The sequence below is a fragment of the Ictalurus furcatus genome, chromosome 4, assembly GCF_023375685.1.
Source record: "Ictalurus furcatus strain D&B chromosome 4, Billie_1.0, whole genome shotgun sequence".
Taxonomy (NCBI): Eukaryota; Metazoa; Chordata; class Actinopteri; order Siluriformes; family Ictaluridae; genus Ictalurus; species Ictalurus furcatus.
The window spans coordinates 14,360,238-14,378,272 of NC_071258.1; the positions used below are offsets into that span (position 1 = coordinate 14,360,238).

The following is an 18,035-nucleotide window of genomic DNA, read 5'->3' on the forward strand; positions in this document are numbered from 1 at the left end:
TAATGGCGGGTTTAAACTTTGGACTAATGTGCGCCCTCTACAGGTCAACTTCGCCTGAGAAGGAAGAGTGAGAATGATGCAGCGGCCCCTGAAGGCACGGAGTGATTGATTTAGGACAGTGCCACATGATAGGGAAGGCTGGGGGGGACCTCTGATTTAGGACTCAAATAAACAGGGTACACATTTTGCATTTCCATTATTGTGCAGGAATTTACAATGTGCCTACCCTTAAACGTGCAGGTTGCATATTTTAATGCTGAGCAGCTTTTTGAGCAGATAAAATTGAACATATTACTGCAAGCCATCTAAAAATAACTGAAATAACAGTTATTCCAAGATCCATGCTGTATTTAACAGAAAGCAGAAGTGCTGTGTAATTAGATATGGCCTAATTTTAAGGGACATTGCACTAGATCACCTTCACAAGAAAACCTACAAGCAAACTCTAGTTTCGATAAGCTCATCTTTATTTGTTTACTGAATATGGCATACGAGTTGTTATACACAACATTTCACATTTGACAGCTGAGAAAAATTGGAGATTGACAACTGATGACTTTTTCAATTAAGACAAACCGTGGAATAAATTTTACCTAGTTTGAACCAAACTGACTATAAACCATCATGCATTCAAACTAATCATAATCCACATAAACTACAATAAATTTAGACCCACCAGTGATTAAACCAGATGTGCAAAAGATGATCAAACATAATAGAAATTTTATTTGAGTGCGCCAAACTTTTGATTATTTAACCGTAAGAGTAATGTAGATGTACAAGCTACATTTATCAGGTTAGAACAAGTGTTTTAATATTATGGCAAATTACACACAATGTATCACATCCAGTACACATCCTGCAGCTAGTCTGTTATTCCCTGCCCCTGAGCGCTCAGTCTCCACTAAAAAGTGCTTTTTTTCCTTGCATAATTAAATGCCCATGAACATTAGTGGGACAAAGAACACGGACCCAATCAGATGAAAAGTTCTGTAACAGTTTGCAAATTAAATACCACAAATTAGCATTACCATAAATGGGCGAACCTGCTAGCTCAAATGATCACATTTGTCTAAATATATTTTTCTCTCAAATGCTTTGGATTCAGAATATTCTATGTACAAATTTTCAGATTATTGGTTTAAATAGAGCTGAAAAAAATAAGTAAAACTAGAGCCGGTAAGAAATTGTACTCTTTGGGAACCTTAATATCACAACTCAAAAGGGAAATTCACAAGTGCAGTGCTTTCAATCTTTAATTTCTCCATTTCACAGGCAAACAATAAAAGTGCCATTCAAGATGAGCTGACCATAAACAGGGTAGTTCTACCTAGCACCCTCCAGAGAAGGGATTTTTTTTTTTTAAAGAACATTTTTTGTGCAAGTCGAATGTCACTACAGTATACAACATCTACAATTCAATTGATTCACTTGGTAACAGCATGGATGGCATGTGCAAGGTAAGCCACGTTTCCGGAGGTCACACCTGCCACAGAGATACGTCCATCCTTGGTCATGTAGACAGAGTACTCATTAATTAGACGGTCCACCTAAGGAAGGAGAATGAGAACAGTAAAGAAACAGGGAGATGTTAAAAGGTACTACTGAGGAAAGACAGCTAGTCAGATTGTTAGTTGACTAACCTGCTCAGGTTTGAGGCCAGTGAAGCAGAACATGCCGATCTGGTCAATGACGTGCTGCCAGTTGTAAGTGGAGCCCTCCTTTTTAAGGTTCAAGACAAGCATCTCCCTCATCTTAATTATGCGGTCTGCCATGCCTTTAACCTCAACCAACCTTTAAAACAGCAAAACCAAGGTTTGTTTACCATCGTTCCCTAAACTACATGGCCATACATCTGTGGACACCTGACCATCATACCCATATGTGCTTACTGAACATCCCATTCCAGATTTAATCCCACTTTTGCTGTTATAACAACCTCCACTATTCTGGGAAGGCTTTCCACTAGATTATGGAACATTAGTGGGAATTGCCCATTAATGAAGTCAGACACTAAGCATTAGGAGCATTAATGAGGTCAGGCACTGGGTGCAGTTAGCGTTCCAATTCATCCCAAAGGTGTTCAGTGGGGTTGAGGTCAGGGCTCTTTCCAGGCCAGTCGAGTTCTTCCACACCAACCTTGGCAAACCATGTCTTTACTGACCTTGCTTTGTGCACAGGGGCATCGTCATGCTGGAACATGTTTGGGCCCCTTAGCACCAGTGAAGGGAAATTAATGCTACAGCATACAAAGACATCCTATACAATTGTGTTCTTCCCACTTTGTGGCAAAAGTTTGGTGAAGGCCCACATATGGGTGTGATGGTCAGGTGTCCACAAACGTTTGGCCATAAAAACTATATACCTATTATGATTTCACATCATGCTATACACACTATTTTATAAACCTTTTTAACTGGATGTGCAGAATGTGGCTTTGGGCACACTAAGCTATTTTTGTCAGGTTAATATTTTGTTTGTTTATAAAAAGCATATTTATAATAATCTGACAATCAAGTACGGACAATGCGCACAATATTTTTACCCACTCAAGGAGACAAAGTGCAGAAATGAAGCTCAATGAATGAGCGACTATTTACAATTAATTATGAGTTGGGTGTAGTGTAAACTGAAAAGCCTAGTTTACACAATAAATAAAAGATTAGGATTCATTTTTGTTCACTGGTACTTGATGTCTGAAGGAGTTTATGCCACACGTAATGCATAGCCTACTATTTCTACGTTTTGTGCATCACATTGTGGAAAAAGTAAATAGAGTGAAAACTGAAAGTGAATTTTTTTTTTTTTTTTAAACAGCCATTGTGCTGCATTTTCAAATCTTGCATACATTTCCAGTAATGCATATTGAATTTTATGCATTACTGGAAATGTATTCCTAATTAACACTTACCACTCGTTGTAGAGTTCAGGTGTGTTAAGGATGGTTGCAGCAATGCGAGCGCCATTCATGGGGGGGTTGGAGTAGATAGGACGGATGAGAATCTTCAGCTGGGACTCCACTCGCTTGGCCTCCTCAGCATCCTTACACACAACTGTAAAACCTCCTACACGCTCACCTGGATAATAGACATACCCACAGGTCAGTCACACCCTAATGTAATCATTTTACTGCTCGTTATTATGAATAACAGTACAGATTACTCCATTACAGATGATTGTAATTGTAGTAGTGATGAAGTAAACAACAAAATAGACCCTTTTTGGCCATTTAAAAAAAAAAAAAAAAAAAAAAAAAAAAAACTACTGCAAAAAATTAAACGGTACAATTAACAAAACAACCCAAAAAGATTAATACAGTAGTCATAAACACTAATAATAAAAAGTAAACTATACATAAAATCTAAAGGAAAAAGCCAATTATAACAACAATAGTTTTAATCTTAAATGTGCATAAAAAAAGGCATGTTACTCTGAGCAACACTCACCGTACAGGCCCATGTTCTTAGCAAAGGACTGAGAGAGAACAATGTTGTGGCCTTGTTCAATGAAGTGGCGCACAGCCCAAGCGTCCCGGTCAGTGTCCCCACTGGCAAAGCCCTGGTAGGCCATGTCAAAGAACACTAACAGATTTCTTTTCTGTCGAAGAGAAAGATTCAAGCATATTACTTCACAAATAGTTACAGTTTCCAATTCTTTACTTCCAATGTTATACTTTCATAAGTGTGAAAACCAGCACCTTGATCACATCAGCCATCTCTTTCCACTGCTCTGGTCTTGGGTCTACTCCAGTGGGGTTGTGAGCACATGCATGCAGGACAATCACACTCTTCTCTGGGATTTTCTGAACGAGATAAGTACACAAAAGCCTCAGCAAAAATGCCAGTATATTACATATTTTAATCTAATAAGGTTAAAACAACTGCAAAAAACTTCTATCACAGTTAAGTAATGTGCCTTCAATTTCACAACATTTTTGGTATTCCTATTGAACGAATAGCAAAAAACAAAAACTTGATATTTATATTTTCCTTCAAATCTAAATCCTTGTTTGGATGTAGCTTGCCTGTCTTGCCAAATTTGCATGCAGCAGCATGTCTCGTCTTCAACCAGCCCAAAAGTACCCATGTCACACCCCTCTTCATCTCCCTCCACTGGCTTCCTGTAGCCGCCAGTATCAAATTCAAGGCCTTGATGCTCACGTACAAGACCTTGTCTGGAACAGCACCCTCAACACTCTCCTGAAGGCCTATGTTCCCTCATGCAATCTGCGATCGATTAATGTCCGATGCTTAGTAGTGCCTACTCAGCGTGGCTCAAGGTCCCTTTCCAGAACCTTCACACTAACCGTCCCTTAGTGGTGGAATGAACTTCCAACCTCAATCCGGACCACAGAATCTGCCACTATCTTCAAAAAACAACTAAAGACCCACCTCTTCCATGAACACCTAACTAACCACTAAAATGCCAACCCCACATTATCCTTAAAAAAAAAAAAGAAGAAAAAAAAATGAAGGAAAAAAACAAAAAACAAACAAACAAAAAAACCCAAACACATTATTAAAAAACAAAAACAAACAAAAAAACCCACCTGATTCAGAATTCGATGGAGTAGGACGCGAAGTTGGAAGCTCCTGCTGATTTTGATTAAAATTGTAATTAATTTGCGCTTTTCGGTCATACAATAGATTTTGACTTATTCTACACTGTTTCCTTGTTTGCACTTTTAACTTTGTGGTACGTTAAAATGTCTGGAAAGAACATGAAAACCCGTGGTAGCATTCAGACACGACTGAGGCCTAGTGTGCGCGCCGCGAGCGAGTCCACTTCTCCCCCTGTATCCGCGTCGCCGAGCGGTGACCCTGACTTCGCCGCACTCAGGCTCGAGCTGCTGGCTTTACTGAGGAAGGACATCGCCGATATTTTTAAAAAGGAGCTCCAGAAGACTCTCGGGGAAGCGCTGTTTACTATCCAGCTTGACCCGCAGGCCGTGAAAACACAGCTGGCCAGTGATAAAGTTGCTACCGAGGCTACCATATCAACACTGAAAGGTACTGTTGGGGAAATGGAGCACGCGCTCTCCGGTTGCACTGATGACTTAGTTCATATGAAGACTACTATCGAGTCTCTCACTGCGACCGTGACTCAATTAGAGAATAAATGTGAGGATTTGGAGTCGAGGTCACGACGCAATAACGTTAGGATAGTGGGAGTTCCAGAGGGCGCTGACACATGTACAACTGCTGCTGTAGCGGCCTTGTTAAGAGAGGAGTTTGATCTGGAGAAGGAGCCGGTTTTGGACCGGTCCCACCGGACCCTTCAGTCGAAGCCCAAGCCTGGTGAACGACCACGAGCTATTGTGTGCAGATTCCATTATCACAGTGACTGTGTTGACATTTTACGCTGTGCGAGAGAGATCCAGCAAATTAAAGTGAGGGATTTGACCATCTCCGTTTTTCCTGACTACACAGCCAAGATAGCCCGGGCCCAGGCCGCATTTAACGAGGTTCGGCGTCAACTTCGTGGTATTGAGGGCGCTCGCTATGGAATACTTCACCCAGCTCGGCTCCGCATTACATATAACGGTGTTCAGAAGGACTTTATTTCAGTGGAGGAAGCAGTAGACTATGTTAAACTCTTGATATCGGGGTGAACTGCATCACCTACACAGCGGAGTCTTTTTCCCTCTTCTCTTATTTTTATTTTTTGCACTCGGCCTTCCAGCTCTAAAGAATTCGGATTTTTGTTGAAGATATTGTCGTTGCATTACTTCGCGTAGATTTTGTGGACTTACTCTTAAAATTTACTTCTGTATTAATGTGCTTCTCTGTTTTGAGGCTCTGACCGGGTTAGAGTTTCTGTTTATTTAATTGTATTAGTGTTATCTCCTCGGCTTTACGTGCTACACTGTTATATTATTTGTTACAAGTCTTTAAAAGTTAAGGACATTATTTATTTTTAAAAAACAAAAAAAAAAACAAAAGAAAAAACACAAAAAAAAAAAAAAACAAAAAAAAAAAAAACTCACCTACTCTGGCACTTTGTTTTTCTAGAACTCAATTAAAAGATCTTGTATGGTAGCACTACTTGTATTGTTCTCTGCTTGATATATCGCTTTGCTTGTATTTCCTCATTTGTAAGTCGCTTTGGATAAAAGCGTCTACTAAATGAATAAATGTAGCCTTAATTCAGGACTGTGCTTTTTGTGCATCCATAAAAAAAATGCATAAATACTTCATATTATATACAAGTACTTATGAATAATTTTTTTTATGGATGCACAAAAAGGTACTGAATTAAACTACAGTTCTAAAATAATAATAAAAACTCACTTTCAATGAACCTTCTGGTTTCTGTTACTCACAGTCTTTAGACATGTTTTACTTCTGTTTACTTTTAATCATAGTGCTTTAATTAGACATTACAGATCTTACTCGCGCTCACTGTGCATCACCGTGTCTACGCATGTGAGGAGCAACGCGGCCTTGTTACCAACACATCACTTCCATTATAATAAACGACAGAAGTTACACTGATACAGCATATGACAAACTTAAATTAAACTAAACCTTTTAAGCAACTTGCAACAGCATCACTGCCGTGCTTCAGTGCTACACAAACTCCGCTTCATAAAGTTTGATCTTCTCAGCGGTGTTTAATATAAAATGCTCCCCTGCCTTAGAGGACCTGGAGATTGCACACTTTCTTCCTCAGTCACGTGACAATTTTGCCTGCATCTGACGGTTACTGAGGTCATGTTGAGAATAAAAGGTAACATTGACAAACAATAAACTGAAGAAAGTTATTGTCGGTGACTCTGGGTATTCTGGTTAGCGATGTCGCATTACGTGCGTATGACGTCATGCGCCACTGACTAGGAAGTGGCTTATACTTCCAGTTAGTAAAAAACCCCGCTAGTGTTCCATTTGAGATGATATTACCTTTATAAATTTCACACACTAGACGGTAGAGTACACTGTGAATAGTGTAAGCATATAGTACATCAGTAGGACACAACTTTAGTATTTACTCTCCGAAGCGTGTTTTTGGAACAGAAGTAACGTAGTGAGTAAACGTACACCGTGCTGCACGCAGACCAACTAATCGATAATGAGATTCGTTGTCAACGATTTTCATAATCGATTATTATCGATTAGTTGTTGCAGCTCTACACCTGTCAATACATTGATAATTTTGCCTCTAAAACACTCATTTACATGAATACTAAGACAGCACATTGCAGGTGATATTCTATCAATATTTTGCATACATTTAATATTTTACTTTAAATAAATCAAATAAGTCTGTAGCTAAATTTGAAGTTTTAAAATAAATAAGCACAAATCAATGTTTGTTGTGATTAATGTAAGATCTTAACACAAATGCAACAAAAGTTCTTGTGCTCCTTACCGAGATGTCATTAATGGCTCCCTTGAAGTCAAAGCCACAAGTCTTCGGGTCGTAGTAGGTGTAAGCCTTCAGCTGCATGCCTGCATCCCTGAAGATGGGTGTGTGGTTGCCCCATGAGGGCTTCGGCAGGTACACATCACGCACTGCAGTGTGGAACCGCGACTGCAACAAAACAGATACAAAAAATATAGTAAGTGTAACAAAACATCCATAACCATGCCTTCAAATTACAGGCTCACAAATTACTAACCAGGAAATTGGCCCCAACACGCAGAGATCCGGTTCCTGAAATGGTCTGGACTGTAATACTCTGTAATAAATAATTGAAGGCCAGTTTGAATTAATTTTTCTTTTAAATAATTAAAGGTGGCAAAACATAAAATCATACAAAGCTACAAACATAAAATACAAAAACATTCTTCTTACTCTGCCACTCTTCAGGACTTCACTGTCAGTTCCTAGAGCCAGTTGAGCACAGGCCTTGTTAAAATCTGCCAGGCCTCCGATGGCCAAGTACTCTTTGTCCAGCTTCTTAGCAGCAATCTGAGCCTCAGCCTGCACACACCCACAACCCACAAGGTAACACTTGGCACATTTTGGATTTGAGATAACACCAAAGATAAATGTTAGCAGTCTTAACAGTGGATGGATATCAATATTCATGAACATCCAGATATCAAGAAGCTATAAAGCCACACGGGGGGGGGGGGGGAAATCACTTTTCCCAACAGTAAACCTCTCATCGCTACCTGGTCCTCTAACATTCCCAACTTCTGATTTTTCATGATCTCTGCGTAGTTAGTGAGGAATAAATGGGTTTGGACACTGTGTGAATCTAATCTTAGCTGATGACCCTAGTTCAAGAGGGAGAGATATTTTAAGCCTCACCTTGCGGACGCAGTTAAGAACGTAGGGTTTTCCCTGGTCGTCACGATAAGCCCCCACACCAAGGTTCATCTTCTTGGGGTTGGTATCACGCTTGAAAGCTTCAGTCACCCCAAGGATGGGGTCAGGTGGGCCCATCTGTACCTCAGACCACCATGAGCTGCATCAAAGGAGGTAAAAATCATTTAATTACACCCAATGCTACCTTTTGTAAAACAAGACTAGGCCAGGTAGTCCTCTGTAAGGAAGCATGATAAATAAAAGAAATAAGAACACGCATTAGGGCTGCATATTATGTTTATAAAATACACACATATTTTGAATGTGTTCATTTAAAATCAAGTCTCCCCAAATAAAACAAACTATATTGCAACAGCCTTTTAAAAAAGGTTAAATATTTGTTCCATGACTTTCAAAGACTAGCAGACCTATCATGTACCCGAGTTCAACAACTGTGATCTCCATGGAATCTGGAGATCTGCCAACATCTAGGGTTCAACATACAGTCTACTCTGTCTTTCATTCTCTCTGGGGCTGCATTCTTCTGGAGTGCACACCAAGAACAGACTTTCATAAAAGATTTCATTGCTCCTGTTACCTGTGGCACATCACCAATGTTCACATTTATTTGCGGAATAACCACCAGTTACTTAAAAGCTGCTACGACCGTGCTGCAAGTTAAGTGCATGAACATTTCTCTTCCACCACAATCTTGTCCATCTAGTCGAATCTTGACTCCAACAACTATTACGGGTCTATTATACTGAGGATCAGAAAGAAATTACAGTAAAGGGAGTAATAAAGACTAGGGATGTCACAAGAACTGATACTTTGGTACCAAGTCGGTACCAACATTCTTAAAACGTGACGGTGCAGAAAAACAAGTACAATCGTTGGAACCGATTCTAATGGAGGTACTGAGGTTGCAATTCTTCCGGACCTGATGGGGGCAGAAATTACGCACAAGTGTTTAAATCTTTAATAAATCTTTTTGGCCTGCCACCATATCAGTGAATTTAAACTGTAATGCTTGCATTCAGAGTATAAGGTGGGGGTGGGTGTGTGTGTGTGTGTGTGTGTGTTTAGGAGTGCACCGCCACTCATTGTCACAGAGTGTTTGATAACTAAAATCCCCCCCTTTGCCAGTATCAGGCAGAGGAGGATGTCCTCCAGGAGAGTTTTTAATAAAAAAATTTTATTTTATTTTTATTATGGTATCGACTTTGGTATCGAGTATCATATGCTTTTGGTGGTATCGGTACCGACTACTAGATTTTTGGTATCGTGACATCCCTAATAAAGACTTAGAAGGTCATGTATGATAAATCATGCACACTGATTCTCAATGCACATTCAGGCTCAAAATAAAAGTCACACGCATGTGAATAACTGTCCTATTCATTCATTTAGACTGCCTTAAAAATACACCTTGTAGCAAGATTTGCATAGTAAGTAGCGTGTACTCCTCCACCCACATCAGGAAGGGTGATAATCCAATGAGATGTGAGACACAATCTACACCCTCCGGGACATAACCAATCCATCATCCATCTATAAACACCTCCAAGGCCAAACACGCTACAGATATAATGCCACAGAAAGTGGCCTAAAATTTATTTTTTATAAACTGAAGCAAACTTCTGTGTTTTTTTTCCCTTCTTATCTCACATTGTAATAAGAAACTGTATCTGACGTCACATCACATCTCTTTGCAAAGCAACTTGCCTTGATAGCATGACTCATAGGATTACCAAGACAATAAAAAAGTATCTGAATGATCACTTGTAATAACATGTATCATGTTCCATCCATAGATTAATTAAACTTATAAACACAACACGAGGAAAAAGTCTGATGTACATCTTCATAAAGACAGAAAGCACCATTTAGTCTCACTTTACGGTCAGCACTGTGGAACCTGCAGTATACAGATTTCTACAAACATGCACTATACTCATGGAGGACTCTTATGGACCAATTATCAGAGGTATCGATCCAATTTGATTCAGTTAAGAGACCACACACACACAAAAAAAGGGAAAACTATAAAGGGAATCCATACATGAACAGTGCATGATGGTGATCAGTCTGCCATTTATTAAATCCCATTTTTATGCAGTAAATGTTTTTGTAGACAATGAGAACGCACAAACTCCCATCTTACAACATAACATCATAAAAACACTAAACCTCGTGGGTCTTCACATGCGGATAGGAAACTAAAGTAACCTGCGATGGTTCGCTGCAGTTTCTATCCACTGATCAAATTACAAAACTACCAGGCCTCGAGATGACTCCTAATAACAAGCTAAGCGGAGAGATTGGAAAAACCACACAAGTTAACTCGGTGGCAACATTAGTTTGGATTATTAGGTTAGCCATAGCTGTTTGTGTCAGTTGTCATTAGCAGCAAGAAAGCTAAAACGGCAGCACGCGCGCTGTTTGATTAGCGTCAAGGTGACACCGAAGAAGAGCTGTTGGCTGTTAGCAACTTTTCGGTAATGTAGCTATCCTAGCCAGTTAGCTACCTGTTGTGACCTTCATAAATTACTGACATTGGTTAAGATACACCGAGATCACTGCGTGTATGAACTGGCTGCTTAATTACACATGGTAGAATTCAGCAGCTAACTAATAAACTAGCTAGGTTCCAGGCTACTGGAGGAATGCATTGTGGGAGATTACCCGTTAGAAGCCAGCTAGCCGAACTCACAGAGTTTCCCTTGTGTTTAATAGAGCTTGTTAATAAAGAAGACTGTACCTCGCGCGAAGAGATAGCACTCCCAGAGCGGGTCTATACGCTCCAACAGCTGAAAAAACCTTGCTCGAGTTCAGCAGCGCCATTGCTGCAACCGTGCGTGATTAAAGATAGAGGAGACACACGCACCAACAGTACCGAGGCTGAAAGATAAATTCGCAGCAGCAACTCAGATTTCTAATGAAGCAGGCAGAGAGCGAGCAGCGCCGCCAACAGCACCGAAGCAGAGCAAAAGATCTTTGGTCTTAAAGGTGCAGTAGTCGATTTCTTATTTCTCAGTACTCAGTAAAAGTGAGGATCCGCTAGTCGGATATAGCACGAGAATACTCACCCTCAGAGTTGTCTATGTAACTCGAAATATATCATTTGAAGCCCTTCACCTCAATGACTACGTTTATATGGACGGCAGTAATCTAATTATTGACCTTATTCTGAATAAGACAATATTGTGATTAAGGTGTTTACATGAGTTGCTTTGAGAATATTCCTTTCATGTTCCTGTTTTACATGTTATAGAACATAGATCGATTAAGGGCACGTCATTACGTCCCCACGCCACGCCGTCCGACGTTCCCTCCAGAATTTTTCGTATCAACATACAGTTCGTTTTCGTTATGGTACCGTATACAGTTTTGGGTGTTACATTTTTAATTTTACGAAAATGACTTAGATAATGTGATTAAAACAGGAATACTCCACATGTCTTAATTCGATTTGTGTTTACTTCGAGTATGACTAGTCGGATTAAGGTAATCAATAACTGTTGTTTACATGGTAGTTTTCATCAGAGTTTTGTCTTAATTGGTTTAATATTGGATTATTGTTGTCCATGTAAATGTAATGAATGTTGGGTGTAACAGTTGACTGCCTCACAATATGATTAACATCATTCACGGTAATCTGGGGAAGCTCTTGTAAACAACAAATTTAATATGTCACACTCTCTTGTGCCATCTTCACACAGTTATCACCAATAGCGAAAACGGCTTCCTGTGCGTCACTGGATGTAAATGAGCTGAGACAAAACACAGAAGCGATCATGGAGAGTCCATTTGGTACTCACACGATGAGGCAGTTTTAAGTGCCATTAATTTTTTGTTATCTTAATTTTATGTTGTTATTTATTTTTTATCTTTCTTTTCATGTTACACTTGACATGGACTCGACTGAGAAAAAGTTCAGAGTACAAAATGTCCAAGTTCGCGTACAAATTTACCCAGGTACATGACAAGTTCATTCATAATTGGACTCGAGTCCAGACTCCAGTCCGAGTTCGGGATCGAGTACCCCAACTCCAGTATTAAGTGTGTAACATAATAGTGTATATCTTCCCAATGACCACACAGATCTCTACAACAAGGTAATCAGGTGTGTGTGTTCACAGCTTTATGTAGATGCTAACTGCAATTGTTTCAGTATGTTTAATGAATGATAAGCTGTTTAAAATGAGCAATGGCATGAGAGGTACCTCTTCTGGGGATGGTGGGCGGAGTAGGAGCCTAGAGCATGAAGTGGAGCCCCATCTTTACAATCAGCATCAGGAAATAAAGAAATGAAAATAGATACAGCGAATAAATATGTTAGAAATAAGCTCAAGATCAGTCAGTCAACAGCAGTCAGAACAATGCAGTTAATTTGTAGATGTGCTCAAAGTATATGTATGTATGTGTGTATATATTTTTTATATATAAACACAATTATTATATATAATTACATTTATTTCTAAATATTATTATTAAATATACAGTGCATCCGGAAAATATTCACAGAGCTTCACTTTTCCCACATTTTGTTATGTTACAGACTTATTCCAAAATGGATTAAATTAATTATTTTCCTCAAAATTCTACAAACAATACCCCATAATGACAACATGAAAGAAGTTTATTTGGAATCTTTGCAAATTTGTTAAAAAAAAAAAAAAAAGCACATGTACATAAGTATTCACAGCCTTTTCTCAATACTTTTGAGAAAAGGGCAGTTTCTCCCATTCTTCTTTGCAGGACCTCTTGAGCGCTATCTGTTTGGATGGGGAGCGTTGGTGCACAGCCATTTTCAGATTTCTCCAGAAATGTTCAATCGGGTTAAAGTCTGTGCTCTGGCTGGGCCACTCAAGGACATTCACAGAGTTGTTCTGTAGCCACTCCTTTGTTATCTTGGCTGTGTGCTTAGGGTCGTTGTCCTGTTGGAAGATGAACCTTCGCCCCAGTCTGAGGTCCAGAGTGCTCTGGAGCAGGTTTTCATAAAAGATGTCTCTGTACATTGCTGCATTCATCTTTCCCTCGATCCTGACTAGTCTCCCAGTTCCTGCCGCTGAAAAACATCCCCACTGTATGATGCTGCCACCACCATGCTTCACTGTAGGGATGGTATTGGCCAGGTGATGAGTGGTGCCTGGTTTTCTCCAGATATGACGCTTGCCCTTCAGGCCAAAGAGTTCAATCTTTGTTTCATCAGACCAGAGAATTTTGTTTCTCATGGTCTGAGAGTCCTTCAGGTGCCTTTTGTCAAACTCCATCCGGGCTGTCATGTACCTTTTATTGAGGAGTGGCTTCTGTCTGGCCACTCTACCATACAGGCCTGATTGGTGGAGTGCTGCAGAGATGGTTGTTCTTCTGGAAGTTTCTCCTCTCTCCACAGAGACACGCTGGAGCTCTGTCAGAGTGACCATCGGGTTTTTGGTCACCTCCCTGACTAAGGCCCTTCTCTCCTGATCGTTCAGTTTGGCTGGGCGGCCAGCTCTAGGAAGAGTCCTGGTGGTTCCAAACTTCTTCCATTTACGGATGATGGAGGCCACTGTGCTCATTGGGACCTTCAGTGCTGCAGAAATGTTTCTGTACCCTTCCCCAGATCTGCGCCTCGATACAATCCTGTCTCAGAGGTCTACAGACAATTACTTGGAATTCATGGCTTGGTTTGTGCTCTGACATGCATTGTTAACTGTGGGACCTTATATAGACAGGTGTGTGCCTTTCCAAATCATGTCCAATCAACTGAATTTACCACAGGTGGAATCCAATCAAGTTGTAGAAACATCTCAGTGGAAACAGTATGCACCTGAGCTCAATTTTGAGTGTCATGGCAAAGGCTGTGAATACTTATATACATGTGCTTTTTTTGTTTTTTTATTTTTAATAAATTTGCAAAGATTTCAAACAAACTTCTTTCACATTGTCATTATGGGGTATTGTTTGTAGAATTTTGAGGAAAATAATGAATTTAATCCATTTTGGAATAAGACTGTAACATAACAAAATGTGGAAAAAGTGAAGCGCTGTGAATACTTTCCGGATGCACTGTATATTGACTTATGAATTGTATTATAATCATAATTCTTTTTAACAGTACTTGGGCTTTTAATAATTTTGCAGTGATGAGTGTGGAGACATGATTCAGATTCTCTTCAGATCTGTTTTTATTACCATAAGTTAATACGTATAACTTCAGAAGGAATGGATGGGATATCATCAGAATGATTAGGCTACTGAACTAATAAGGCCTCATTATATAGCCTTATATACTGTAAGAGTTAGGCTGGTGTTAGCTGACTTGTTGGCTACTGGTTTACACTATATAATATTTAGCATGCTGATAGCTAGCTATCAGAGCACAAGTGAGCTTGAGAACTAAAAGGGACCATTGCATTTGTGATCCCACCACCATCAAATGATTTGGTCCCCTCCAATGTTTAGGATGTGGCTATGGCCTTAACAACATGCATGCTTTGTGGTTCTCTCATAAACGCGTGTTGTAGATCTATGCAAAAGTGAAGATATTTTGGAAATAAAGACTTAATTTTAGTTTATTTGTGCACACAAAGCATTCATATTGCTTCAGAAAATTGAGATTAAAAAAGGCATTTACGATGCCTTTATGAACTTTTTGGAGCTTGAAATTTTTGGTTACTTGTACTGTGAATGGTGGGACAGAAATCTCCCAAGTTTCATTAAAATGTCTTCATTTGTGTTCTGAGGGTGAGTAAATTTTGCCTAACCCTTTTTAGGGGGGTGGTGGGTAGGGCTGAACCCTTAAAATATTAGTGTCAGAGCCTGGGCTATTGTTTTACATACAAGTTATTTTTTAGCCTTGAGATGTATTTGGAGTAATATTACTGTTAATTAAATTAATTTGATTAAACCTGTGGAAGAAATGTCACAACACTGTTTCTGTGTGTGTGCACCTCTCTGCCAACCTCTCTGTCTGCTTTCTCTGTGTTATGTTTTGGTGAAATTGTGAAATAAATCTTCAGTGCATTCTTTAGTAGTATATTCAGTCTGAAACTGGTGATCCTTCTGTCAACTGATTTGATACTGATTTATTTCTTACACACGTCCATGTTTTTTTGGTCTCCCAATTACTTTCCTTTATATTTCAGAACAGCACATGAGCATTCTTCCCCCCACAATACCATGATGCAACAGAATGATTGAAAATTCATGCACAGGGTGGCAAGGCACCATGACTACTTCTTGAATCATATTAATCCATGCAATGGAGCTATGCACAGCACAACTCTTGTTACTTGCAATAATATATTTTGCCCAGAGAGAGTCTGTAAAAAGAAAGATTTCTTTACTTTAAAAAGAAATGAAGACAAACGGCAGAGGAACTCATGTTTGAAGAGAAGTAACAAGCAAACTGTTATGGAGGCTAAAGTCTAGAACTCTTGCTGTATTAAACAAACTACACATCATTTTAGACAGTTATTGTGATTTACATGGTATATAATAAATTTAATTCAATGAAATTTTATTTGCATAGCACGTTTAAGAATGGACATTGTCACAAAGTAGCTTTATGGAAATACAGTGGGGGAAATAAGTATTGGACACGTCAACATTTGTTTCAGTAAATATATTTTTTATGAGGTTATTCACGTGATATTTTCACCAGACATCATTATTAACTCAAGAAATCCAGAAATATAAAGAATTCACAAAATTAAAGTCCATAAATAAAGTTATCTGTAATAAAGTGGAATGACACAGGAAGAAAGTATTGAACATGCTAACTGCAATTTATTTAGTACTTACTGGAGAAGCCTTTGTTTGTAATGACCGCTTCAAGATACTTCCTGTATGAAGAAATTAATCGGCCGCAGTATTCAGGTGTGTGGCCCATTCTTCTAAACACATTGTCTTTGAAACTTGTTCAATTGGATTCAAGTCAGGTGATTGACCTTGCCTTTCTAACACCTTGATTTTTTTCCCTCCGAAACCAATTGAGAGTTTCCTTTGCTGTATGCTTTGGATCGTTGACCTGTTGGAAGGTCCACCCATGTCTCATCTTCAGCATCCTGGTGGATGGCAGCAGATTCTTCTCAAGAAACTCCTGGTAAAGGGCTCCATTCACCGTTCCTTCAATGATATGAAGTCTGCCAGTACCATGTGATGAAAAACAACCTCACACCATGATGCTTCCACCTTCAAATTTCACTGTTGGTATAATGTTTTTCGGGTGATGTGCAGTGCCATTTTTTCTCCAAATATACTGTGTAGTATGACAGCCAAAAAGTTCAATCTTGCTCTCGTCTGCCCCGACTACACTCACCCAGTATTTCATAAGATTGTCCAAATGAGTTGTAGCAAACTTTAAAGAGCTTCGACATGCCTTTTCTTTAGTAATGGAGTCTTGCGGGGTGAGCATGAGCAGTGGAGTGCATTGCCTATTGTTTTCTCTGTGACGATGGCACCTGCTGCCTCCAAGCGTTTCTGGAGCTCTTTCTGAGTCGTGCTTGGCTCTTGAGCTACTCTTCTGACTATTCTTCTGACACCCTGGTCGGAAATCCTGCGAGGAGCTTCTGTGCATGGCCAATTGATAACGGAGTGATATTGCTTCCACTTGTAGATAATGGCCCCAATGGTGCTTACTGGAGGATTCAGTTTTGAAATATGTCTTTATCCGATTCCATAAATATGTTTTGCAACAATAGGGTAGCGAAGGACTTGTCCTTACAGATTTCAGCTGGTTCCTTGCCCTACCTTGCCTTGGAGAACTGCTTTTTCTTAGCGTGTTCAATAATTTTTTCCTGTGTCATTCCATTTTATTACACATAACTTTATTTATGGACTTTAATGGTGGCAAGAAAAATCTCCCTGAGACAACATGAGGAAGAAACCTTGAGAGTAATCGGACTCAAAAGGGAACCCATCCTCATCTGGTTGACACTGGATAGCATTGAAATATCCCAGTTCACCAAAACACTCTATGCCTGTGAACCCTCCTTTACCTTAGAAAAAATATTAACAAAAGGCTTGACTAAATAAATATATTTTCAGTCTAGGCTCAAAGACTGAGACTGTGTCCTACTCTATATAAGCCAATCCAACACTGCTACATTATTAAGACAACCATTACTGTAGACTGTGTGACAGTGTGAATGCTGCTTTCACACTGAACACCTTTGAACACCTGAACCTGAACTGCACATACCTTGTAAATAAACTGTGCTTATTGTAACTCTAATAAAATTATGAAATTATGTAATAGCGCAATTTAGCCACTTGGAGGCAATGTTGCTGCATACAAACTACTGAGGCATGGCAACAAAGCTCTTTGGTAACATACTGTGCCTCTTCAGCTCCCACATTAACCTGGAAGTCCAAGGTTGTTACTGGAATTTGGAGCCTAAAATTTATAGCATCTAGTCAGGTTCAAGTCACTACTTTGTGAAAGACAAACTGTATTGGGAAACCTGATGCCATTCCCATGTTCATTTCCATCACTAAATCTTCTTTTCAGGTACTCTCAGAATTTTGCATGCATTCCCTCATGTTTTCAGCTTAAGTTTTCAGGCAAGTAAGAACCTGTTGTCTGGAGAATTTTGGAGGATGTTATATCAGAACCATCTAATAATCTATTCCTGTAAAGTATTGTGAGTTTTAGGGATACTGTTTGCCGTTCTTGGCATGATTCAGGTAATCCAAATTCTATACATGGCAATCTACTTTGCAATAAATGTGCAAAGATTTGGTAATTGTAGAGGTCAGGGAAGGTGTTTGAATGCAGGCGAAAGTACTTATTT

At 39.4% G+C, this 18,035-nt stretch overlaps 1 protein-coding gene across 2 annotated transcripts; it reads right to left on the reverse strand.

Annotated features, from left to right (window-relative positions):
- Positions 1–444: 444 nt before the first annotated feature.
- On the reverse strand, positions 445–11,499 carry got2a (glutamic-oxaloacetic transaminase 2a, mitochondrial). Of its 2 annotated transcripts, none has more exons than XM_053623131.1 (10): positions 11,343–11,499; positions 8,257–8,413; positions 7,795–7,923; positions 7,619–7,678; positions 7,369–7,530; positions 3,698–3,802; positions 3,447–3,597; positions 2,912–3,077; positions 1,644–1,794; positions 445–1,550 (listed from the first exon to the last, which is right to left on the reverse strand). In XM_053623131.1, exons 2-10 carry the CDS (start codon positions 8,389–8,391, stop codon positions 1,428–1,430), a joined length of 1,182 nt encoding a protein of 393 aa, XP_053479106.1. In that variant the 5' UTR covers positions 8,392–8,413; positions 11,343–11,499; the 3' UTR covers positions 445–1,427. The 2 variants fall into 2 exon arrangements, with proteins under 2 accessions (XP_053479106.1, XP_053479105.1); XM_053623130.1 differs by lacking the exon at positions 11,343–11,499 and adding an exon at positions 11,015–11,194.
- Between the last annotated feature and the right edge of the window lie 6,536 nt (positions 11,500–18,035).

Excerpts from the sequence above, each read along its gene's own strand:
- got2a (XM_053623130.1), bottom strand. The coding sequence starts at position 11,097 with ATGGCGCTGCTGAACTCGAGCAAGGTTTTTTCAGCTGTTGGAGCGTAT. Across the intron at positions 8,414-11,014 it reads GTGCTATCTCTTCGCGCGAG|CTCATGGTGGTCTGAGGTAC; the intron begins GTACAGTCTTCT and ends CCTTTGATGCAG. Across the intron at positions 3,078-3,446 it reads TAAGAACATGGGCCTGTACG|GTGAGCGTGTAGGAGGTTTT; the intron begins GTGAGTGTTGCT and ends TCTATTATCCAG.